Below are 25,976 nucleotides of genomic sequence, written 5' to 3'. Positions count from 1 at the left end.
AAGCACAGGCACAGCTCTGCCCTCCAGACCCTCCCCAGCTTCTCCCACCAGAACATCTGGCTGTGGGTTTTCCATGCCAGGGCATTTTTCTCCCTCTTCAACAGAGGTTTGTTGATGACGTTAAACTGTGTTATTTTGCTTAAATCTTCTATATTTCAGATGTATGTGAAGTCACATGGATTTAAGTTTCTGACTTGAGGTAATTCTATAGGGCATTTATCTACATTTTAAGTAGAGAAGGATAAGTACCACTTGTTAGAAACAATGACAAAATTTCAACTTTATTTTCATTTGAAACCATCAGTTTATCCTGACTGGAGTCAATAATGCTTCTATCAAGGCCTTCATTGGAAAGGGTTTCTCAGAACAAGGACAGATTTTCTAATTAAACCAGACACCCCATCTCATGTGGAGAAGCTTTCCCACATCTAAAGAGGGAAACTGATTATTTATAGAGTCCTCTTTCTTGTTCATCTCTGTCATTGTCTTGCAGGACAGGAAAAATAAAGAAAATTCTGTCCTGACAGATCAGAAAAGGACTTTGTACAATTCCTCTGACATACAAGTACATGACGGAGATGAAGACAAGAAATATTGGGAGGGAGAGAACAGCTGCAATGCAGAAACAGAGTTGTCCATCACTCTAGGAGGACAAATGGAAATTATGAATACAGTAGCAACAAATAGAATCAGTTTTGCTCAAAAGAAAACCAAAATCAGCCAGATAATGCTCAACATTTGTACATCACATGAAAAATTAAATAATCTTAGAGCAGCTCCACATACTGTACAGCTCCTTATTGCACTGCCAAAAAAAAAAAAAAAAAAGAAAAGAAAAGAAGAAGAAAGAAATTGAAGCACTGAAATGGCAAACGAGGACAAACTCTCCTCACAGCAGTTTTCACAAAGGTGAGAAACCAGCTTTATGCTTCAGCATGTTTCCTCCAAGGGCTGCAGCAGCCGTGATGGTTTCCTGCTCCTGACAGCAGGTTCAGGGCCTTTTCTCTTCTGGTTTTCATGATGTTTCCTGTGCTCCCAGACACTGCTGTCCACGCTCTGAGCTGGTCAGGCTCCTCAGCTCCCTCAAACCAGCATCTCTCTGCAAGGAATGCTCCTTTTCTTCTCGCTGGTCAAATCCACTGAAGACAACAGCCCACAGCTAGGACTAGGAGGGAAAACAATCAGGTCAGATGGCAAATATCATCCATGGAGGTGGAGGGCCCATTTCAAACAGGAGGTGCCTCAGCATCCTGTGAGAAATATCACAAGATGGTCACCTTAAAATGTGACCCAAAGGAAAGGCTCCTGCAGGTCTGGGGAAACTCAGAGACTTGAAGCCAGAGTCTGCATCACTCTTCCAGTGCTTTACATTGACCACTGAACCCCCAGATTCACAGTCCCACTTTGGACCCCTCAGTTCAGGAGGGACATTGAGGGGCTGGAGCGTGTCCGGGGAAGGGAACGGAGCTGGGGAAGGGGCTGGAGCTCAGGTCTGAGGAGGAGCAGCTGAGGGAGCTGGGGGGGCCCAGCCTGGAGAAAAGGAGGCTCAGGGGGAACCTTCTGGCTCTGCAAAACTCCTGACAGGAGGGGACAGCCAGGCGGGGGTTGGGCTCTTTTCTCACGTAACAAGTAACATGACAAAAGGAAATGGTCTCAGCTTGTGCCAGGGGGATTTAGATTGGATATTAGGAACAATTCCCTCACCAAAAGTGTTATTAACCATTGGAACGGGCTGCCCACCATGCAGTCTCTGGAGGCATTTAAAAGTCACACAGATGTGACCCTTGGGGACATGGTTTAGAGGTGGGTTCACAGTCGGACTCTACCTCAGAGCTCTCTTCCAACAAAAATAATCCCATGATTCTGAGGCTCTCTGAAACAAAGACTTTTTTTTTTTAAACAATCATCTCTGGTGTGACAAACTTCTCCAGCTCAAACTCCATGTTTACACTCAAGTTTACAAAAGTGGATGACTCACATCTTTCCCCTCTGTTATGCCACAGTAAACACCTACTCGTGGTTTCTTCCACCCAGGTGAGTGACAACATCGACCCAAATTCCCAAGCACACACAGCCATAGTTTCTACATCAAGTTTTGCCCAGTGACATCACTCAATATTTTTATCAAATGTTGCTGAGTCATGGGATTAGTGACATTTCCATCTGTTGTTACCAGACTATTACATTGATGGTGTTTTGAGGGAATTTTAACTTTCAAACTTTCAGTCCTGACCTAATGCCTGACAAGATGTGAAACATCTTTACTGGATCTTCCTGTATCTGTAAAAGATTTTTAATCTCCAAGTTGCACAGTCTCTCCTGCCCCAAATGACCCATTTCAGAGAGGAGGAATAGCTGCCTTAAACCCTTTATTTTCCCCTCATAAGCCATGTACATTTGAACACAGAGTCACTGGAAGACCCTCTGCAGCTTCAATACAAGGATCATAACTGAGTAATAGACTGGAAAAAAGGCAAAGAAATTATCTTTCCCATATCCAAACTGGACTGACACAGTTTCTTTTGGCAGACAGCAAAAACACTGCAGGTAATTCTTGAGACACCTAAAGGGCATTCCCTTTTATAAATACTGTGTGAAACAACTAAGCCTTAGTACCAAAAGAAATCTAAGGACAACGGACAAAAGTTTTCCAGCAGAGGTAGGAAACACCAGCTCAGCGATGTCAACACTTCAATTCTGCCAAAGTGTTTGTAGGAAGCTGCTAAAACACAGTTTTTTTCCTTAAGGTTGAATTGCTTTAATGAATTGTTCTGATATTTAAAAGAACCTTAAGCTCTCATGAGTGCACATCAATTAGCACCAAACACACTGGCTGGGCTCTGAGTGGTTTCCATCCCTCAGATGAAAGCAGAACAATCCTCTGACATCCTAAAGCAGCCCTGCTGGCATACACATCCATATTTTTGTGAAGGCAGCAAACAGGTCATTATATTGGGATTTCTGATTCATAATTCTGTTCCTTCCTTATTCAGTGACCTTAAAGTAAATCTCATATGGAGGGAAAAAAGTTACTGGGACTGTCTACAAAAAGGGATTTGACAGCTGCAGGTGAAGAGATTGGTTAAAAATACTTTTAAATTTGTAACCACAGCAGTAGGTTATGCAGGAATCACCAAAATTTATTGATTGCCACTTCTGATCTTTAGCAGCTTAATATCCTGAGCAGAGTTTTGAGAGACATGTGTGTCCTTCAGCAAGAATTTTAATTTGAAAAATGTTACCTGGTGTAAGATGTAGTGGATGTTTCCATTCTTACAACATACAAATAAGGGTTGTAAATTGGTAAATTAGCCATTAGTGGGAAAATAAATAAACTTTACCTTTTCTAGACCCCACTTCCGCCTTGATGAAAGGCAGTTCATCCTTAAGGCTTCTCTTGTCTGCAGATTTAAATAAAAAATATTAAAGGGACCAGTTTCTCAAGGTTTAGAAAATGTTCATATAATCCAGAATCAGTACCTTTCTGTCCAGAAGTGTCCCAAACAACAGGATGAAGAATCCCTAAGAAATTGCAAAACCAGTTAGCAAAACCAGCATAAGCACATGATATTCCTTAAGTGTTTCTAGATGTCTTTTCATTAAGGACAGATCTCATCACCTGTGATTCTGACAGCAATGCACAAAATGGGTTTATCCACCGGGTCTCTGGGAATATCAGGAATGGATATAACCTGTGTTAATGCTGACTATGAACTGGACTGAGGGGTAACAAACCAGGAGTTTCTCAGCCCCCGAGTGCAGCCTGATCCAAGAAGAGCTAAGGCAGACTGGGTGTGCAGCAGTGCAACACTGGGTGTTTATGCTGATGAGTTAATCAAACCATGGAACCAGCTATGGAATGGAATGGTTTGGGTTGGAATTGACCTTAAAGGACATCCAGTTCCAAGCCATGGGCAGGGACACCTTCCACTACACCAGGTCTCTCAGAGCCCCATCCAGCCTGGTCTTGAACATTCCCAGAGATGGGGCACCCACAGCTTCTCTGGGAAATCTGTGCCAGTGTTATCTTCACTGGAAGGGAGAATTTTCTGTGTAACTGTTAATTGATGAGGATCAGACATCTTTGCAGTTATGGACATTAAGTGGTGTATTTTACCTAATAGAAATTAATAATGGGATTATTTCTTCATCCCACTTCAAACCAGACCAGTTTTCCCCATGACCCATCACCACCTAAAACACCAATGAGTGATGCCTCATGCGTGCACCATGGGAAAGTGCCGAGTGGCAGGGAAAGCTGAGTTCCTGCTTTTCACACACACCTCCTGCCAGCCCCTCTTTTTGCCAGGCTCAATGTCTGAGCACACACACTACTCCCAGTGTCCCAGAGCTTACCTGGAAGGCGTTCAGCAGCGCAAACACGACGTGGAAGGCCAGAGAGCGGCTGTCGATGATTGTGGCTAACCCAAACCCCCAGGTGAGGCCCAGCAGAGGTGTCAGAAGGGCAACGTTTTTGCTGATTCGGATCACGCTGCTCAAATCCTGTGACTTGCAGCCTTCTCCAATGGAGGATCTCCCAGTCTTCACCACAACCACGATCACCACAATGAGATTCACAACAATGATGCTCAGGGCAGGTATAACAAAAGCTAAAAGGGCTTTTGTCTCATACCAATTGAGCCAGCAAGCTCCACTCCTTAAATACCCATTTTTCGGTTCAGTAATAGCAACAGTGAGGATAGATATAACCAAAGGACATCCATATCCAATAGAGAATGCTGCAGCTAAGAACACAGATCTTGTTATCTTAAAAAAAATTAATAATAATCCATAGAGAATTAAGAGGCCCAGGGTAAACATCCAAAAAAACAGGGCAAGATAGAAAAAGTGAAGGAAAAAAGTGACTGCCACACACAGCTGGTAGTTTAGGGCTGCATTGTGCACAATGGCTGCCAGGATGAACAGGATGTCTGCGACGAGAAGCGAGGCAGCGATGTTGACCAAGCAGAAGTGGCGCATGTAGGTTATTTCGGTTTTCGTGACGTGGTGCCAGACCACAGCCTCAATGAGGAGGCAGAGGACCAGGCTGAGAATGGACAGGCCCAGGCCCACCCGTGTGATGGCATCCAGCAGCGAGCTGCGCGGCGCGGCCGGGGCCATCAGGATGGAGAAGGCGCTGTAGGCGCGGCGCCGGTGGGCGCAGACACAAACCACGGCGGTGACGTTGTGGGCGCGCACCTCGCACGCCCGCGGGTCCCAGCGCCGCTCGGCCGAGTGCCACCCCACGCACCGAGCCCCCACCTGCTCCAGCTTGTTCAGCTTCTCAAAGGTGAGCAAAATGTTCTGGAGCTCCTCGGGCAGCAACACCGACAGCACCATCCCGTTCACAAAAGCGGGGTCCGGCTGGGTGGTCGCTAGGACGGCTCCGAGCGTTGGAAATGCAACGCTGATGGCTTTGGAAGCTCTGGGTAACCTCAGCAGCTCTTCCTCTGGAATCACCACCTGCCCAGTAATATTGCCTGTGCTATTGAACTCCATGGAAAAGTCAAAGCTCTTTCTTGAGGTGTTTCTGTGTATGCTGTAGCCTTTGGTAGCGATGAAGGGCTCCTGGATACTTTCTGACCCATTTCTTAGAAGAAGTTTCCCAGCAAATAAATTCACTGAGTCCAGTAATATTGAACCAGCATTTTTGTTCTTTACAAAAGCCCAGTTGGAAATGATGGAACTGTTCAGAATATGGTTTGCTATCCTGCTGTAGCTCTGAAACAAACAAGCAAAATAAAATTAATTAGTTTTATGATATAAGAAATCAAATATTATTCTCCTGGCAGTACCTCCAAAAAGGCTAATTTAATTAATGAGTGATTTCTGTAAAAGGAATAATCCTTTGACAATGAATATATTCCGATGACCCATCCTAGCAAACCCAAACATCTCATTACTAGAACTGTCCTATCCTTTCATATCCTACATCAAAAGGTGATTGGAGAAGTAAACATAAAGCAAACCGGACACCATAGTTCTATACCAGATGCTGACCCACAGTTCAGGTCTGATTTTTACCACCCTCTCTGTATTTCTTCCCCTGCTCTCTGATTTCTGAGTTCACCAGGGAAAGATCTCAGCTGTTGTACAAGGCTGCCTTCCCTACAGTGCTGTACTTTAGAAAGTAATTCTTCCTTGTACTGCTAGCCCATGCCTGCAGCAGCAGTTCCTGAAAACCTTTGCTTTTAAAGAAATTCAATTCCACAGTCTATTTTCATCACACATGAATAAGTCAAAAAGTTTCTCTGCTAACAAAATATCTGGAAACGCTTTCCAGGTGATCTCCATGTGACCTGCAGCCACCACTTCATTGGACAGTGCTTGTGGAAGCTCTGTAAAGATCAGAAGTACCTCCCAAAGCCAATAAAAGTAAATACCTGCATTTTTCCTCTAGTGACATTCTCTGATAGCAGAAGGGAAATCTTCTTTAGCAATTCCACTATATCAGCAATGTTTCCTGGGATGGCTGGTGAAGACAGGATATCTGGGATGATGCATGAAAAATCAGCTTGGCAGCTATGATTCCCAGCACCAAAATGCTTTGCTCCATCTCCAGGCTTCCCATGCCCTAGCTTTCCTCCTCCTACAAAAGGAAGATGTTCTCCAGAGCATGGGAGTTCACTTTGGGATATCCTCTGGAGGGAGGAAATAGATTTGAGACAATTAATGAAAAGAATGAAAATGAAGCCACTGCTACAACTAGGCAAGAGATGCAGTGCTGGGTGTTCTTATCTTGATTAAGATCCATGTAAGGAACACCAGCCAAGCAAAAAAGGCAACTTTATTTCTGAATTATGTTTCCACACAAGACTCCCCCAAATTTATTTCCTATCACCTGATATAAGATTGTGAAAGAACTAGAGCAAAGTCTGATGACGAGTGGATTTGGGAATGTTCAGCCTGGAAAAAAGGAGGCTCAAGGGGGGACTGTATCACTCTTTACAACTACCTGAAAGGTGGTAATAGTGAGGTGGGGGCCAGGCTTTTCTCATGGGTAACAAGTGACAGGACAACAGACCATGGTCTCCAGTCACATCAAGGGAGGTTTAGATATTAAGAAAAATTTCTGAAAGGGTTGTCAGGCCTTGGAAGAGACTGCCCAGGAAAGTGGTGGAATCACAATCCCTGGACATGTTCAAAAAAAGCGTGGAGGTGGCACTTGAAGACAAGGTTCAGGAGTGAAATGGTGCTGCTGGGCTAATGGTTTCACTCAATGATCTTAGAGGTCTTTTCCAACTTAAACAGTTCTTTGATTCCATGAACTCAGAGCCTGCTATCGAAGTATTCTGTGGTTTAGGGTACCATCTCCCTTTGCTCAAGACTGAAAGCACATGGAAGGAGGGTCTGTCCTCACAAGAAGTTACAAGCACAGGCCAAGGTGCACAACAGCCTCCTCACCTGAAAAAGGGACTGAACATCCAGGCTTGCACAAGCATCTGACAACATCTGCCACTTTCTGTCCTCACAGACAAAGCTCCTCTCCCCATGGAAGGAGGGAGAGCAAGGCTGAATACAAATTGCTCCATTATCTTGGCAGGGAATGAGATTTATGCAGGCACCTGGAAAATAAACCAAGCAGACAGTTACAAAGTGAAAGATAGCATACCATGGTCTGTGATGCATCAGGGATATGAAGTATTGATAACTGATGACATCTCACAAAGCATTAACCAAGGCACTGTACCTTGCTCATCACCAGTCTCTGATTTGTTTCTGAGACCCTGAAAAATAAGAAGTGGAACGTAGAGTGAATATTTACATAAATAAGTAAAAGATGACTCCTTGGTACAAACCAGAAAGGATTGCAAGAGGAAAATAGTCCTTTTGAGGTGCAGAATGCAGAGTTTGTGGCTCTTGGCTCATACAGACCAACTGAGAAATCCCTACTTAAAGTATGCCTCTGAATATGAAGCCTTCAGTTGGACCCTGCTACTGAAGTGACACTCTGAGCTCATGCACAGATCTCAGATGAGGAAGTTGTTTATGATGAGGGTGGTGAGACATTGGAACAGGCTGTCCTGACAGGCTGTGCCTGCTCCATCCCTGGAAGTGTTCAAGGTCACTTGGTGGGGATTTGAGCAGCCTGGTCTAGTGAAACTTACCCTGGGAGTGGTGTGTGGCACGGCCAGGAAGAAGTGTGCAGCCCAAAGGAACAGGCAGTAGACCACCCTCACATCCATCTCTCCTCATTTGCTGATTTCCTCCTGGAAGAAAGATGTTAAAGAAATTTAGACATCTCTGTTTCCACTTTTTGAACACAGTCTGATTACTTACTAGCAGAAAAGGAGCTAAACCTATGCCAGAGACTGTCCTTATTGGACTTATAAGGTGATTTTCAGCCATTCATTACCTTTACTGAGAATGACTTTTGATCCCTTTCTTAAAAAAAAAAAATAAGGAAAAAAATCTGTTCAACACTGTAAACTGTAAGCTGGAAAGTTTATTAAAGCAGCTCAGCCTGTGGATCCCTTTTGAAGTGATTTAAGACAGTCTCATCTCCACTGGGTTCAATGCTCTGCTCTCCTTGGGCAGTTCCTGCCATGTGAGTAGGAAATGTGGGCACTCAGAGGCCAGAAATCAAAATATGATAAACATGGGCTAGAGTGAAGAGTTATTTCCTTTGCAGAAGGATTCAGACGTCTATTTCCTCCATGAAGTTTCCCACAGTCCTTAATAAAAGCTAAGCATCCTAGGATGCAACTTGTTACAGCATATTTGTTGGGGAAAAATAATCCAGCAAAGAAAGAGAACGAAGGAAAAACAACATGATACATCAAATCTCATTATTAGATCTTAGACATGTCCAAGGAAAAAGCAACAGCTGCTGTGGATTCATAGGAATTAAGACACTGATACTCTATCAGCACAAGTATAAGTAGATTAATTTAATAAAAAAATTCAAAAATAAAATGCATAAAAGTCACTAAGCTAAACCACTAAAGCAAGAAGCAAATGCACAGTGGCAAAACAGGATGACAGCTTGATCTCAAGAGAAGGCAACATAAAAATCTCATCAAATTACCATGCCTTGAGAGAAGCCCCTCAATTTGCCCCCTGACACATACTGAGCAGCACAGATGATGCTGATCAGAAGCAGAAGGGGTCCTGCACTGGGAGAGATCTGTTTTCCCATCCAGAGGCTCCAGGCTCTCCCATCAGACAGCATCAAAGGCCCAGGCACACAGCCGGCTGCCCCTTTCATCTGTGATGTTTGTCCACCATTCTATGTTTTCAGATCTGTTTCAATTTAATAATGAAATTACCATAAAAGCAAGAGTTCAACCAATACACTGGATTTCTAAGGTAGCTCTTAAGGAGAACCTCATGCCACCCTCTGAATTAAGCTGCTAATATGAAAAGCATTTTCATATTAAAAGCTAGCAGCCACTAGCTCTTCTAAGGAACTAAAATGGATCAGGAGAAGCAAAGCAGAATATTCGGATCAATATTGCCAAAGAATGGGAGGTGGCTGGGAAACGCCTACAGGTTTGGGGTGAAAGGCTGCACCAAATTCCTTTCTGATTTCTGCAGTCATTAAATGTTTATTGTGAGCTTGCAGCCCTAATTCCATTTCACAGCTCGGAATCCTGGAGCTCATTGTGTCTCACCACTAATTAATTCACATTCATTTTGTATTTAATCACAAGTGGAACCCCACCTAGGGCTGTTACCTCTGAGTGAGGCAGAAATCTGGGACATCTCCAAGTATCTCGGGCTCACCAAGACACCGGCCCCTGCCAGCAGTGGAACACTGAGCTGGCTCGGCTGCATTGTTTGACTCATGTTGGAAACCACCCAGTCCCAGCACTGCAACAACCTGCCAAGGCAGCTGGAGAAACTCGGGGCAAAACAAGCAAGACAGCAGCAAGTCACTGTTACTTTAGGAAAAAAACATGGGTATTGTGACACTGGACCGCATGAAAGCATAAGCAGAGAGAGGATGTTTTATCTCTTATAAACTATCTACTGCTGATAATCTCTGCCTTTGTAAGAAGCTGTAAGCATGATAGTCCTCTAATTCCAGAGATTTCTGCTCCCTCCATGTACCAGGACACAGCTACATGAGCAGCTGAGGTGTCGATACCCTCTCATCTGAAAAGGGCTTTCTAGTAAGGGGACACTTCCACACAGCTCAGGAGATTGTCACCAGCTGATGATCCTGCTTCTCCAGTTCATTCCAAAGCCCTCAACAGAAGGGAAAAAGGAAGGAGAGAGTGGATGGGCAGTGGTTACAAGAGAGCAAAGAGTCTTGAAACAGCAAAAAAATAAACTGATCATGAATTTAAAAAGTAATCCCTATATTGGTTAATGTTCACAGCATTACATTCAAATCCCTAACTCTGACTCCTGTTGGTGTAAAACTGAAGTATCTTGCAAAACTCTACAGAACTATCCTCCTTTCCTCTATCCCAAGCATATCCGTGATTTTAACAACTGGCAGGATACACTGCAAAGGCACAGCAAACAGAGGGATCTGTCCAAACAATGACAACTACAGGAGTGACAGCCCCTGCAATGCTGGACCCAAAGTCTCTGGCCAAAGGCTCCTCCATCACCTGGAGTGACCTCTCCCCCCATCCACTGCTCCAGAAAACAAACTACAGCTAAGTTTACAGGGAAATGTGTCCTGCACATGAAAATTACAAGCATACTTTTTACAAAATTAAGATTTATACTGACCTTGCAATAATTTGCTAGAGAAATATATTTTTCCAAACACTACAAACTCACAACTTCAAGATTTATCAGAAGTATTAAACCCATTATTACAGAACCTAATATATTGGTTTTAGGGCTTGAATGGCCACATGGCTTGCTTAAGACTCAATAAGCCACTGTAACATGATAACCTGCCATTGCTACAGGCAAGCTAAGGCTGCAGGAGGAGGTTTTAGTGTTCACATGGTCATCCAAGGATAAAAAGTAAAGCTCTTAATTCTTAGGAAGGTGTCAGTTGTATTTTTAAAGGAATCATAGTTGGAAAGTGTAGCTTTAAGTGAAGTAGGTTCTAAGAGTAATCTTTATATATAGCCATAAGAAAACTCCAAATTTTCTTAAAAGTGACAACACTGATTAGACCAATTACAAAACAAGAAAAAAAACAAAGGTTAATTAAAATATCTAACTAAGGAAAGAAGTGCAAAGTAAAGACAGCCTTAGCAATTAAATGCATTTTAGATTATGAATGAAGCAATTTTACAGACCAGTGATAATTCTCCAGCAGCTCTGGAACAATGACGTTCTGTGGAAGTACTCACCATTTTCAGAAGTCTGGGGAATACTGCGAGCAAAGGTAACCCAGCCAGGGATTCCCAAGGTCTCAGAGGTGACCCTCTAACCACTCATCTGCTGCCATCCTGCCCCAGTCTCTCTCAGTCTTACCCAGCCCTGCCTGGCTGCTCTGGCTCATTTGGAGTTTTCCCATGAAGATATAGTGCTGGGCAGCAGCTGCTTCTTTTCTTGCCTGACTGGATTAAGGCTGAGGAACCTGCAGATGAAGGTATTGCACTGCAAAATGACAAAACACGTTACACACACGCCCACAAATCTGCCAGATTGCCACCTCTGCCAGGAGTCCACAGGGATGAGTCAGTCACACCTGCGGGGTTGGTGCCCTTCCTCCAGGTGCAGGCGGCAACTTCTGCTCTCCTGTATTTCATAGAATCAGGAACGGTTTGGGTTGGAAGAGACCTTTAACACCATCCAGTTCCAACCCCCTGCCATGGACAGGGATATCTTCTACTGTCTAAGGTTGCTTTAAGCCCCCTCCAACCTGTTCTTAAACACTTCCAGGGAGGGGCACCCACAACATCTCTGAACAATCTCTTAAAAGACTTCAAAACATGATCAAAATCTGGACAAGTTAATGCATTATCCTCCATACATGCAATAGTACACTACTGATAGCACCTTGTGCAGCTAAAAAGCCCAATGGGCAAATAATAACCTTTTCTTCAGGGCTATCCCATCATAAAGGGTAACAGTTATCTGCTAACCTTGTGCCATGGTCACTTGTTGGCTCACTGAATATCACCTCACCTCCAAGAGCCAGATTTGCAATAGCCAGAAATTTACAGCAAGTAGTTTATCACTACAGAAGAGCAATTCCTAACACTTCACACAGCACCGACTTGGAACAGCTCTGGTCACTGATTTTTTTTCTACATTCCTGCAGTGTTTTAGTCAGGAGCTTATGGGGTTACCTCTCGTTTTGTCTGCTGTCACAACTCCAGCCAGTCCTCAGCCACAGGCATGTCTCTAGTTTTAACCTAAAGATAGGTATTATTTATTGTTCTGCTTTGATACAGCCAGCCTCACATCTGGATCAAGTAGGAATTTAGCCAGGCACCATCAAGCACAGCCAAAACAACCCACCTGAGAAGGTCAAATTACTTGTACATGATACAATACCAGACAGAGATCATTTTAAAAAATACTTAAAAGTAAGAAAGCTAAAAACCAAGGTACGGACATGTTTCAGAAGGCTTCTTGCCTATGTCACCTGGAGCTGTGCTTCTACACACTCCCTGAACCTTTACTGTGATGGCAAACTGAATGGCCCTTGATTCTCAACACCCCCTCAACATCAGGAGCTCTCTGAAGGACACGAAGCCCAGCACCCTGCAGCCCTCAGATACCCACACGCTTCTCCCAGAAAGAAGCTGTGCCAATCTGGGCTCCCAGGGGGCTTGGAAAGAGATTGAAACCATGACTCCCAACAAAGAGGGCACCCCAAACCCTGACCCCAGCAGCATCAGTCTCATGCTTTACGAGCTGTTTGGGGTTGTTTGCATTCCTCAGGCACCTACAGGGAGGGGTTTGTCTCCTCAGCTCTTGCAAAATCCGATTACCCAAGATCTGCAACCAGCCATGCTCATTACATGCTTTCTCAGAGATCAGAAACATCTCGGATAACTTTTAGAGCAGCCAAAAGGCAGCTGTGTGAACCTGGGTTTACTATTTCCTTTGGAAAGAGGTAACAACAGACTTGTCCTATCTTAATGAATACAAGGTATTTATTTAAAATTTCAACAAATACTTTGCTATACAATTCAAATCTTGCGATAATCACAGGTTTCCAACAGAAATTAACTTCCATGAATATTAATGAAAAAAATTCATCTTTGTGGAAAAAAATCAAGTACACCTGTAATTTTGCTTTTTTTTAAAACTATACGTTGTGTACTACCAAAAGATTTTTAGACAATCTTAAGATTGAATGAAAACCTAGCAGTTTAAAAATGCCCTTCTGCTGTTCTGCTCTTTATGTGCCTATTCCCTCTTCCATATCCCTATTAAACATGCCAGTTTTCAGTTCTTCACTACATACTTAAGAAGGGATTCAAACATGCATTCATGTACTAAGTGGCAAGAGGGATCTTAAATAAAGCTGCTGAAGATGCACAGTAAGGTCAGTTCAATATGGGCCAAGAAGAATAAAAAGGGGGAATGAATAGATCCTGAGAAGTTAAAAACTCCCAGCTATCTTTGCAAAGGAAAATTGAGCTTTCCAACTGTTTGGATCCTAAGCCACCCTGATAATAAGGAGCCAGAGCATCCCAGTGAGTAAATGGAAATCTGAAAACTTTAAAGGGGACTATTATAAATACTTTGTTTCCACCCCCTATACTCCTTCTTGGAAAGAATTTAAGGGCATACAAGACAATCCTGAACAGAAGTGAGCAGATGCCTGAAGAGGTTTTTATACTCATTTTATTTGCTGAGTTTGGATAGCATGCATCATTTTACAGCACCAGTAGACAAGTCAGTGAAGCACACTGCTCCTAGGAACTTGTACTGTGGAATGTCTCCAAAACCATTACCCTCTCCCCCTCCACTCCAGTATGTAACACTAAGTGAAAACAAGACAGACACACATCAGGGAAACTTCCTTATGGCTACAAATACTCATAGCAGCGACTTTTAAAGGAGGGTTTATTAAATCAAGTCATTGCACTTGGGTCATTTATTGCTATAGCGAACAAAGGCCATTAAATAACAAACACCTCTCATTTGTGGCTTTAACTGATTGTCTTGTTCTGTTCATCCTCTGCAAGCTCACACACGGGGCACAATTTCTGCAGAGCAACCCCTTCCAAGATTTGTTTCGTGCTCCAACCACAGTGAAGAGCTTGTATAACAAAACTGGGTCCTCCATTAGGTTCAATTCTTGTTTTTCATCACCTGCTTTACAGGCATGAATTCCAGGCAAGACTTTAGTGTCTGATGAGAAGCATACGATTCCTCAATTCATTTGTGATGCTCTTGGGCAATTCAAGGTTAAAAGAAAGCATTGAGTGAATCAGCTTACTAGCAATTTGACTAGCAGATATTACTCCATAACTGTATAGTGTATTGATCAGATTTCAATGAGATTTCATGAACTATTTGAATCAGGAACAAACATTTCCCAATTAACTTTTTGACATAAACTGTGGAAGAATCCCATAGCATGTGATTACTCTCAAGAAGTAACACTTCCATGTCACTTGAACAAGTGACATACTGAATAATTACTGTATTTATGACTACTCCTATGAAGAGAAGCTTAATTACTTTCTTTTATTGGTGAAGTTGCCAAACTATGTGGCATGTTTTAGTCTTTTAAGTTACAGCAGACCAAAAGGAGATGAACTGATTAACAGAAATAATGAATTTGACTGGCTTTCTAAAGCTGTACGTTTTTTAATTCTTTAATCAGACAAACACAGCAATAAATACCATTGTCTCCCATCACTTTGCATATTATTTGTGAATTATTCCGGTGCAAGTTTTGAGCCCAGGGTTTAAAGGTAATGGTAACCCACAAGATCTCAACTTCTTTTCCATAAAGTAAAGACACCATCTTGGACACCAGCACAATGATGTCAAAGCAATTGTCCCAATCACTTATTAAAATATAATGATGTTACTAAGCTTAGAGGTATGCAATATACTGAGAAAGTTCATGGCATAAATATATAAATATTGAGAGCTTTTGAGAGCATCGAAGTTCCAAAGGGATTTATTTGGAGATATTATTAAAAAAAACTGACTATTGTAAAAACAAATCAAGATGCATACTTGAACCACTAGAAAGACTGATGACTTCAGAAACACAGAAGTACAGATGCTGTGACTTCAGGATTTACTCTTTCATGCTCTACACTGTAATATTTTAGGCACAACAGGTTAAGACTGGACTCTTGCTTTGTTTATGTATTCCTTGCATTTTGTGGTTTAACAGTTAATTTTGTCACAATTTCACAATTAAGTCTTAAATCCCTTTTTAATCCAATAGTGCAAGTGACAAACCGTTCTGCTGAACTACTGGAATTAGATCATTCAATCTCTCTACAATGCATAGGAGTTTCACCTGCTTCATTGCACTAGTTCCTATCTCATTATTAATCTTATGCTGTTCATGAGTTGAGTACTCTCACTGCAGACAGGCACAACAGCATAACCCTGGGTAAGACTGCCAAAATTATACAAATATTATATATTCCTTTTTGCATGTAGGGGAAAAGTAGTGACTACAATTACAATACAGTCATTCCATCCCTTCCAGCAGACTATTTTACAGATTAGTTGCAAAGACAGATCACCCTATTTATAGTATAGATCTCTTTAAAAATTAAGCTACAGGTATTCAATAAAAATCTATTATGAATTCCCTCTCCTTCCTATACAGATTCAGTAGTATTTTCAAGCAAACCAAAAAAATAAGGTCTGCAATTCCAGCACAGTAAGAAATAAGGCCTCTTTCATATTGGCAAAAAAATTACATCATTATTCTTTTTTGTTTTCTTATTTCTCTGAATATAAGACTATATTCCTTTTTTTTTTTACTATATTTTCTTTAAGACTGTAGAACACCAGATCATCCATTATAATAAAATAAGAGTCAGTTCTCCTTGTGTTCAACTTTGAATTCCTGGTGAGTTAAAAACATTGAGTCCATAGCTGTCTCATGTAGACATCACTGCTTTCTTCAATTTTTCTATTTCAAGCTGAAAAAAACAAACATTTTGAAAAGAATGTCAGTATTAAAGTAGTTATAAAATCTTCAGAGCTTTCACCAAAGTTATAACCTTTACATTGCAAAGATACTTAAGTATTGCACCATAGAAGCATTTGACAGCTCAGCATTTAAAGCTGATTTGTACCACTATATTGCTAAATGAACAGGAATTTTAAATAATTTAAAAATTGACTACAGTTCTGGCATAATCTTTTTAAAATATAAAAAAAATACCCTGTTTTATAAATCAGTTTATCTGGTTAAACTCCCTCTGAAGATAGAAGTCAAAGCTGGGTTATGGAATCACCTGACAGGTCCCTGTGTAATGCTGCACCATCACCTCAGAGTAACTTCCCAAAACAGCCTTTCATGCAAAACACTGCCTGGATTAATTTGTATTTATTGAAATTGACTCAGAGGACACCTGCAGTTACACCCTCTACATCTCCACTACATAATTAAGGCATCTTCATTGATTGCTTTACAGTCACATTAAAGAGAGAAACCAGAAGTTTCTCTCATGTGTTTCAAGTAGCTTTGTAGACAGCAAGATGAACTATTTCACAAATAAAATTCCCTTTTGTACCAGACTGAAATAATGTCCTACAATGAGCTCATCCTGTTAACTACTTAATGGCATCATATTGTACTGCAGGTAGTGTTCTTCATCAGTAAACTGAGGAGTGGCATTCATTCATAAGGAAATTTTTCAGATTCATTCTGTTCTTTTGGCAAATCATCCACACTTAATATTTAAACAGTTCAACAAAAATTAGAGAAGTTTACTTTTGTTTTTCTTTTGATTACCTAAATTAAATAGGTCTTTCAATCTTATAAATGCTAAGTATTAACTGTCTCTCCTGGAATTTGTCCAGCTGGACGTATTTCTAGAAAAGAGCAGAATCCAACAGCACTAAACTGAACTCCCACTCCAACCTCCACACTGATTTTTACAAATAATATTCCAGAAAAAGAAAGCTGATCTTGGATCTTCTCTGTATGTCTAAATGCGTCATGAAGCATTCATTCAATCACAATATAAAATAGCAACACAAAGAGACTGAACAGGTTTGTTAAGATTTTCCTGTGACATCAAATCCCAGAACAAAGCCTACACACCCCTGGTGATAACATTACCTCCAGATTGCTTCGCAACAGTTTCTCTTCTTCCAAATCTTTCTTTAGTTTTTCCAGTTCTCTCCTAAAAGTAATTAAGATAGAAACAGAAGTCAGAAATGGGAAAAAGAAGCTTTCCATTACTGAGGACGGGATGTACACACCTTGTTTAAATTTTACAAGTGGGATTCACAAAACAAGGCATATGCCCATCAGTGAATTATTACTCACATCTGTTGGATCACAAGTTTCTACCATCACTCAATGCTTCTTACCCTACTGCTATTCACCTATCCCTAATTTTTAATCCAAATTTTAAGGAGGCTACTTAAATGTTTGTGCTGTTATTTAATATTTAAAGTAGAATTCAACCTAAAATAACCTAAAATAACATGGCTGCTTCTACACAAAGAATAAATTACTTAGAATATAAGTCATGTCAATACTGCAAGTTCTTGTGCACAGTATTACACAAGGACTGCACCATGTACCCGTCATTACCACAGAAAATTAACTGCTTTTCCTTACAATGAAAGCCCAAACTGTTTAAGAAATACTGTCAAAAAGATGTAATGGATGCAGGAGTGCAGAACAGGAGGGAAAAAATACGTACAAATTCCAAAAATATTCCAACATCACACTTGTACATATTTAGGACATTTGTAGGACTAATTTCAATAGAAAATACCTGAATTTATGTATTAATATGTTATTAGCATAGAATAGCTTTCTTTTAAAGTCCAGCATTGAAAACATTTATAAGATGTCTATATAACACTTTGCAGATTGACAAAGGAAATATTTACCCATGCTCTTTCTTCAGGGCGTCTACTAAACCCATTAAATCATTAACCTGAGTCCTGAGCTCTTCCACAGAAATTTTTTCATCATTTTGGAGGTCTCCGGGTAAAAAGTCGAGTATGACAGAACTTGGTCTCTGAGATGAAGGTGGAATCAGTGGGCTGAATGCAGATGGCTAAAAAATAAATTGGCAGAAAGTTAAGAAGTGAAATCTTTATGAACTGAATGTTTACAGCATACAGGTTGTACCAGGATGGGAGCTAAATGTGCACAAGTTGCCTTAATCTTCTACCTAAAAGGTAAAAAAAAAAGTCCAGTTTGAATGGATTACTGTAGTATATGAGGTAGTTACTTTATACAGCTCTTAATTAATGATTAACCTGAGGTTCCTGTAATCACTAAAAAAAGTACTTACACTTCAGTCCTCTTCACTTAAAAAAAAAAAGTGATTCCATTAAATCCACTGGATCATTATAAATAAATTTTTGCGCACTCTGCTGATCTGCTCAGTTATTCTGTCTGTCAGGAGACTGAAGGCTGAACAGATATGGAACTTACTTGGGAAATATCACCTGATACAGCAGTTCTCATCAGAACTCATGCACTTTGTAAAGTATAAATTAAATTCAATTCTAAATTTCTTGCTATGAACTTCATACTAAATGACTCATCTCACTTGTACTTAACTACAAGCAGTGGCATTCAGATGGTTGCATGAACCTGTACTGGAAATGCAAACAAGATGACCAGAACACCAAGCTGCCTGGTACTCCTCTGGCTCCTTGGTAGTATCATACCTTCTTTGTTTCAACTGGCTTTGGTTTGGCACTTTCTTCTTCTTTCTGCACCTTCAAAATTTTTTCTGGACCCATATTTTGACTTGCCTGGCAAACCATTCATAAGAAATGAAAAGGTTTTCAGAATTAAAAAGAAAAACAACAAAACTTAAAAGTAAATAAAAAAGCCTTTCACATGTTTATAAAAATGCAATAGTAAAGGAGAAAACCAAGTAACAAAACTTAAATTGCTACACTGGCAGACTTTTCTGTCCCTGACAGTCAGGACTTCCCTTCCCCACATTTAGCTGAACTTAAACACAAGAATATTGGGCAGGATTTTTGAGCATATTTGCAATACTTAAGTATGTGATGCTTTTTGGAGTCTGTAGGTGCTTCCATAAAACACAAATGGGCAGTAACTGCAGATGGTAACTAGCATGACTATGCAACATCCAATGAGAAAAACTGATTTCAAGGACTCTGCACCCCCTGCTTCTCACTGTCTGCCAACCTCACATCAGCACTAAGCTCACAAGCCCCACATTACAGCAGCATTAAATTACAAATTTATAGTGGCCAATTGTCAAAGTCACTGAAGACACTTTCAGATCTATTTCACCATCAATGAGGCCAGAAGAGCTGAATATCTCCTGCAGCAACACCCCATGGAACCCTCCTTCAGCTGCAACACAGTTCTCTGCTGGGAATGGATCTCCCTGCACACAAAACCTACAGGAACTGAACCCCTGCAGCATTTTGCTCTTCAGATAAATGGCTCAAAAGACTGTTCCCCAGTGTAGTCTGTTTCCTGGGAAGCAGTTTTTAGTTCCCTACTAGGAGAACATCCCCAAAATACTCACAGGACTACTGCTATTGAAACGGGAAGGCAGCCTCCTACCAGGCATCTTGGGCCGGTTCGCAGTTGGGTGTGACAGATTCTCTGAGGTAGCTATTACATCATCAAAGCTTAACAGATCTACAAAAAGATGAAAACAGAGACCACCATCAAGACCAGAAGGTTTCGCTAAGTTCTTTATATCACTTTTTTTTTAACTTGAGACACGAAGAAAGAATTATCAGAATTCTTATTGTTTCGAGGATTTTTAACATACAGAACACATGAGGTATCTGAAACAACAGTGTGACTTTGACATATATGGGAAACTGTATTTTCCCCCTTGAAAAAAAAGTAAGAGTTAATTCAACTAGGGCTTAAATTCAAGCTAATCTGTGTGAAGAGAAATGCTCTAGCAACAAGGCAGCATCTGCAGAAAGTATATTTATTACTTTTTCTAAGAGCTGCCATATTCAACTACTTGAGAGTGTATTTTCTTGTAACTGAACTTGTATGAAAAGCATGAAAATGCAAGTTTAGTGACTAAGACGAAAATAAAAGCAAAATGGTAAATTACATACTGATGTACTCCATACACTGATGAAAGCTAACAAGACATTAACTGCACCTATGTCTGTGCAGGGTAGTTTTTTTCATGTTCAGTATCTAAAGGTAATACAAAACTTCATCAAGACTTTAATAAAACATTTCAAAACTCTACTCTCGTAATTTATTCAATCACACAGATCTCTTTGCTCATTACTCTCTTTATGCTCACACCTCTAGGTAAACCCTCTCTCAGATCAGCAGAAATGCTTTACATCCTCTGGGAACAGGCAACTTCAGGAAAAGAGTTGATAATAGGAAGAGCTGACCACAACTAGTCTTAGTAATGTAAGTATTTCACCTAAGTAACAACAGGACTTGGCCTTTTCTCCACAAAAATAAATATACTTACCTGCAACAGATGTTTAGTGAGATTGAGTGGTGGCTTTTATTTAAGCATTGACGTAAGATTACAGTTATTATATATATAATTTACCACCCAAATTCATCACTTATTCTATAGATTGAAACTAAAATGCCACACAGTATTTACTACAGGCACCATAAACAACATTCAAGATTTTGGGTTTGTTTTTTTCAATGATCTCTGATTCTCACTTGACTTTATGATTTAGCAAACAGAATCTATGATCTCTTTTCCTGCATTCCCATTAAAGGTCAGATAAGAAAAAAGCCTTGGGTACACTGAGCCAGACTATTCATAGCCCTTCAGTGTCTGGATGTCTTAAAACCATCTGTTTCACTCACACATTGTCAAAGCTAATTTATACCTGTAGGTACTCAGTTTTCCACTGAATGTTTTAATTTATTTTAATGTGTTCTCATCATTAATGTCCTTGAAGGCCTTAGAACATTCAGCTCCTGGACAGCCCTGACCAGACCTACTTCATCACCCATTCCTTTATAGTACTGTCACCAATCAGTTTTGCTGCTTTTTACTTCTATTTAAGAGAATGTCAAGATAGTCTTTTGTAAACATGCAAATACACCTGTAATTAAACAAGCAGGGGAGGGAAAAAAAAAAGAAAGAAGAAACAGAAGAGTGATGAATGGCAAGCGGCTGACAGAAAAGAGGATGAGGGAGAAATAAATGAGAAGGGATTTCCATTCTGTGTCAATAAAATATTTCATTTAATACACTGCAAACAACAATGACCACAGGGTCATCTGCATGATCTTTACTCAATTCTCAGTAATCCCAGAGTGCAAAGCTGTCAGAGTCACAGTTTGGGCTGGAACGGACCTTAAGATCACCCAATCTGAGCCCCTGCCATGGTAAGGAACACCTTCCACTAGACCAGGTTGCCAAAGGGCAAATTAGGATTTATGTTAGTTAGGTATCATTAAAAAGGTAATAAGAAAAACTTTTATTCCTTTTCCTGTTATCTCACTAATTTCTGACTTTAAATGATCCTTCTTTTTGCCATTCCACAGAAATGACAAATCATTTTGCAAGAAATTTTAAGTAAGAATTATAAATTTAGCTGCTATTATGATTGTAATGCCAGTCCTGCCTCCATGAACAGTAACATCAGGCATGTTAAGAATATTAAAAATATATTTAAAAAAATGTAAAGTTCGAAAAAAACCTCACAATATTTGACAAGACTTAAAGACTGCTACAGTTCTGAACTGTGTACTATTTAAATATAAATGGTGGGATGATACAAAAGCCAAAGATTTTTTCCATATTTCTAAGAGCTTCTAAAGGAAGTTGTTACACCTGAGGGAATTGTTCAACATTAAGATTTTGCCAGCAGATTCCAATCAGAGGGAATTCTGACTGTACTTGAATTTTTGTTTTTACTTTTCCAATTTATTGCTTTGGTATAGGGAAGAAATTAAAACACAGGTTGGTGGAGAGTAGGGTTTAGTTTTTGGTGGTGGTGGTGGTAGGTTGATTGGTTTTACTGTGGGCTTAGGGGGTTTATTTGATTGTTTTTCTTTTTAAACAGCATTTTTAGTTATTTTAGATAAAATTTAACCAATAAACCATTAAACCAATAGAGATACTGATGAAATCCATTGAAAGTTCACAGTCTACACCTATTTCAGTCAATAAAATGATTTATCAAATAAGACTGTCACAGACAGCCTGTCAGCAATTGTTAAAGGAAATCCCATCATAGTGCCAAAAGAGCAATAACACACATCTGGAGATAATCTGGGTCATAAAAAAGACTTTATGACTGAGCAAGAGTACCTTTCTAAGAAGATGAGCTAAACCTATAGTTACATAGCATGGATTATTAGAAATGTCTCCTCTACAAGCTTACCATGGATCCACCACAGAGCTGTTAGGAGCTTTGACAGGCACAATTAATGAGAGGCTTTGTTAAGATTTGTGAGTGTTTCAAATGTATTCATAGCAGCTTGTCTTAAAAAGTCTTCACAAAAAGAAGCAAAGCTGAAGGGTGGCTGAAGAAATCATGGTTCCACCATCTCATGTGGCTGGGGTTTAAATACCCATGATACAAGTGAAATGCATCCAGTATTATAGAAGATTAGAACTCACATTCATCTGTGGAGTAAAAAGATGCTGCTCTTTCTCATCTTACTCATCTTGCTGAGATTTCCTCCAAAAATTCAGGGGACAGCTATAAGCTCTAAAATATTTAAGTGCCCAAAAGCTTCATGCTTGTGTTCTTTGTGTGTACAGAATGATAAAGCCATTCAACCTACATACACCAGACGTGCTAAAGGTACTGAACACATTTCACTACAAACACTAAGTTTGGCTTATCAATAGCTGAACTGTAAAGTTTTCTTACTTTTAGTCCCCACCAGTTCCTAAAGGAAAAGCCTACTTAAAGTAACTTCTTTAACAGCTAAGGAAAACAGGCATTCAAACAAACAAACAAAAAAAAAGTGCATTTTTAATAGAAATCCCAAAATTTTAGTACCAATAATTGCAACTGAAAACCACACTCACAATGTTAAGAAGAGGATGTGTATGGAATAAAGCATTTGGATTTCCTTAGAGATTGTTATCTTACCAAAATGGAGAAGGGTAGGGTAATTTCCTGACACGTAAGAAGGGAAACATGGCAAACAGGATAGGAAACAAAATCTGGAAAGAAAAGTCAGGAGAGGAATGTCTAGAAAAAGATTCTGAACAAAAAAATTATTTTACAAAGCAGGAAAAAGAAACATTTGTAGAAGAAACAGAATTGCTTTACATGTTCAGCATGCCAATATTACAGCTTTAGTCTTTTACAGTACTAGATTCTAATCAGAGAAACATTTATGCAATTTTTCAGTTAAAACTTCAAGAGGAGTCATTTAAATGTGATCAATGTTTCTAAATGGTTCTGATTATTTGTCCTTATCTGATGGCTGGTGACATAATTTTGATATGGGGTGGGTTGGTTTCTTTGTAACAGAATATTTACAGCTTCTTATGCAAAACTGAAAGTGGCTCAATCTAAACCTCACTTCACGGTCAAACTAAGTTGCAAAAAAACAGGACCCATATTAAAAAAAAAAAAAAACTCACAAAAATTCATCTACCTCAGGATCATAATCTGAAGAGGGGGGGAAGAAATAAAAAATAAATACTCTGGTAGAGTAGCTGCCAGCCCTATTAATACCTATTCTAGTTACTCTAAGGTTAAACAGTCTTAAAAGTTATATAATGACCCAACATCTTATTTTTATAGTTTTATATAGCCTTGGCTGCCCAGGGTATTATTTCTTTAGCAGCACAGTATGTAGAGAATTACAGCATGAGATTCATTACATTTTACTGGTAGGAGTTTGGATCAGCCCTTTTTCACAAGAGTAGTAGGACTGACTAATGCAGATTGTTTTAAGGAATGTTAGTTTGACAAAACAGAGGATTTCTGAAACTTTCCTGCAGCTGCAGCTCCTTGACCCTTCTCAGTGCTGCAGCCCCACATGAAATGCCTGAGCCTCCTTGGTTTTCTGTGCCCCAAACACAACTGAACAGACCTCACCCATGAGCCCCTTGTGCACCCTCGTGCCCTGCCCCATCTAAGTATTAAAACCTTTAATTTCTCCAGAAGCCTGTAAAAACTCCTGCTAGCAAAAAAAAAAAAAAAAAAATCATATTTTTCTTAATCTGTGTAAAATTATTCTTTTTCTACCACAGAATATTCTAAATTGTAGTATATACATTAACACTTGACAGCACAGGTACTGTGTTTCCACCCTCGTTATTAAAGATGTCAAGGTAACTGAATGTAAAGAAAAAAAAAAAGATATTCCAGCTGTTTTCGTAGGGAGTTTTTCCTGAGTTTAAATGATACTATGCTGTACAGTAACACATCTAGCACAACCCTAGAGATAGTAATAGAATTTATCATACTTGTTAGAAAGCTGATAATCATAGGATGGCTTGGGTTGGAAGGGAACTTCAAGATCTTCACCTTCCACTAGACCAGGTTGCTCTAAGCCCCATCCAACCCGGCCTTGGACACTTCCAAGAATGGGGCAGCCACAGCTTCTCTGGACAACCTGTGCCAGGGACTCACCACCCTCACATTAAAGAATTTTTTTCCACTATCTAAACTGAGTAGTATAACTTCTGCATTAGAGACATACATGAATTAACTTTTCCTCGTATAAAGCATGTACACTTAAAAAACATATTTTAACATGCTCAATGAAAAAATGTCAGGAGTATTCTTTTAATGCATTACTTTTATCTTCCAGATTAATTTATTTGGACCATAATTTGGACCAATTATGCTACAACTAGAATATCATAATTTGCCTTAAAAATAAATATATTTACACTATTTTTAAATTTTTTATTACTAAAATCTTTTCTGAGACAAAGAGTTGCATTTGAGATATGCAAGATGAACTCTGCAGGTATAATTCACTACAGCTTTTTCTGAAGTGTTTAATCATAAAATATAAATAATTTAGAGTTTAGAGAAGTATGCCCACAGCAGCTGCTCTCTGCCTAAGTGACACACAGAGGTCTGGTATCAGTTGCACTGTCAGTCAAGGGCTAATGGTATCAATACAGTAGTTCAGAGGTTCTGATCATTAAATATGGGTGCTTTAACCACTATCAAGGGTTTTACTGGATATATTTAGAATTAAGGACATGCCAGGTTTGGCTCAAGGTGCTTTAAGCAAAGCCATAAGCATGTATTGAAATGTAAAATGCTCCATGCTTTTTAAGGCCCCAATTTAAGGTATGATAAAGTCAAAATCTAGAATAGCTCTGAACTAAACCACAGGAGGCCAAAGGTAATGGCATTACTAAGAATTCTGAAGTTATCTAGAAAAGCTAACTTAGAAAAGCAAAGTTAACTGAATTGCAAGAGCAGAACAAACTGAAGCAGCCATTAAGAAAACAACTTCATAAAAACTCAAGATGAAAGTGGCAGCAAAAAAAAACAAGCTTTCAAATTAGAAGAACAAACCATTATCTATGTCTCTCTTCCTGCCCACTGTGCAGCCCAGAGCTCAGCAGCTACCTGCAAATACCCTGCTGGCATCTGCTCACCCCCTCCTGGCTCTTACCTTCAGCTGCCTACAGCACTTCTAAAAAAAATACACAGGCATAAATGCACTCTGTGACATTTTGAGTAAATCACTCAAAAATCTTATTCCAACCCTGTAAAACACAGCAATTCAAACAGAAATGTCCAAAAGAACATTTATTTTCTTACCTGATTCTTTAGAGCTCTTTACCACAAGTGAGTCTACCTCTACTGATTTTGGTCTGAGTGGCAACAGTTCAGAGTCTAACTTTGGTTTTGCTACTGGCTCAACTTCAGATTTTGGTCGAAGAGTAACAACTTCTCCATTAGTTCTGTGTAAGAAGAAAAAGACAAAACCTGCTTAGTCAAGAGACGAAATAGTTTAAAAGAGAAACATATAAAGAATTAGA

General features: G+C 39.8%; 2 protein-coding genes across 10 annotated transcripts in view; both read right to left on the bottom strand.

The window, feature by feature from the left end:
- Positions 1-252: 252 nt before the first annotated feature.
- On the bottom strand, positions 253-11,780 carry ADGRF4 (adhesion G protein-coupled receptor F4). Of its 2 annotated transcripts, XM_072926299.1 has the most exons (9): positions 11,265-11,775; positions 8,109-8,210; positions 7,691-7,727; positions 7,405-7,565; positions 6,384-6,641; positions 4,357-5,721; positions 3,481-3,522; positions 3,342-3,401; positions 253-1,165 (listed from the first exon to the last, which is right to left on the bottom strand). In XM_072926299.1, the coding sequence occupies exons 2-9, from the start codon at positions 8,184-8,186 to the stop codon at positions 1,160-1,162; spliced, it is 2,007 nt and encodes a 668-aa protein (XP_072782400.1). In that variant the 5' UTR covers positions 8,187-8,210; positions 11,265-11,775; the 3' UTR covers positions 253-1,159. The 2 variants fall into 2 exon arrangements, with proteins under 2 accessions (XP_072782400.1, XP_072782401.1); XM_072926300.1 differs by lacking the exon at positions 3,481-3,522 and having other exon boundaries at positions 11,265-11,780.
- A 1,921-nt stretch (positions 11,781-13,701) lies between these two features.
- CD2AP (CD2 associated protein) overlaps positions 13,702-25,976 on the bottom strand; it is a 132,734-nt gene continuing 120,459 nt past the window's right edge. For 7 of the 8 annotated variants that reach the window (XM_072926303.1, XM_030269957.4, XM_030269956.4 and 4 more), the window contains 6 exons: positions 25,756-25,898; positions 19,566-19,681; positions 18,724-18,810; positions 17,932-18,101; positions 17,147-17,210; positions 13,702-15,998 (listed from right to left, as the gene is read on the bottom strand). In XM_072926303.1, coding sequence (XP_072782404.1) covers positions 15,957-15,998; positions 17,147-17,210; positions 17,932-18,101; positions 18,724-18,810; positions 19,566-19,681; positions 25,756-25,898 — 622 coding nt within the window. In that variant the 3' untranslated portion in view covers positions 13,702-15,956. The remainder of the gene's footprint in view (positions 15,999-17,146; positions 17,211-17,931; positions 18,102-18,723; positions 18,811-19,565; positions 19,682-25,755; positions 25,899-25,976) is intronic. The other variant, XM_072926302.1, reaches the window with a different exon arrangement.

Source organism: Taeniopygia guttata, chromosome 3 (genome assembly GCF_048771995.1).
Source record: "Taeniopygia guttata chromosome 3, bTaeGut7.mat, whole genome shotgun sequence".
Classification (NCBI taxonomy): Eukaryota; Metazoa; Chordata; class Aves; order Passeriformes; family Estrildidae; genus Taeniopygia; species Taeniopygia guttata.
Note: the sequence above shows the minus strand (reverse complement) of the source record. Positions and strands in the feature narration are given on the sequence as shown.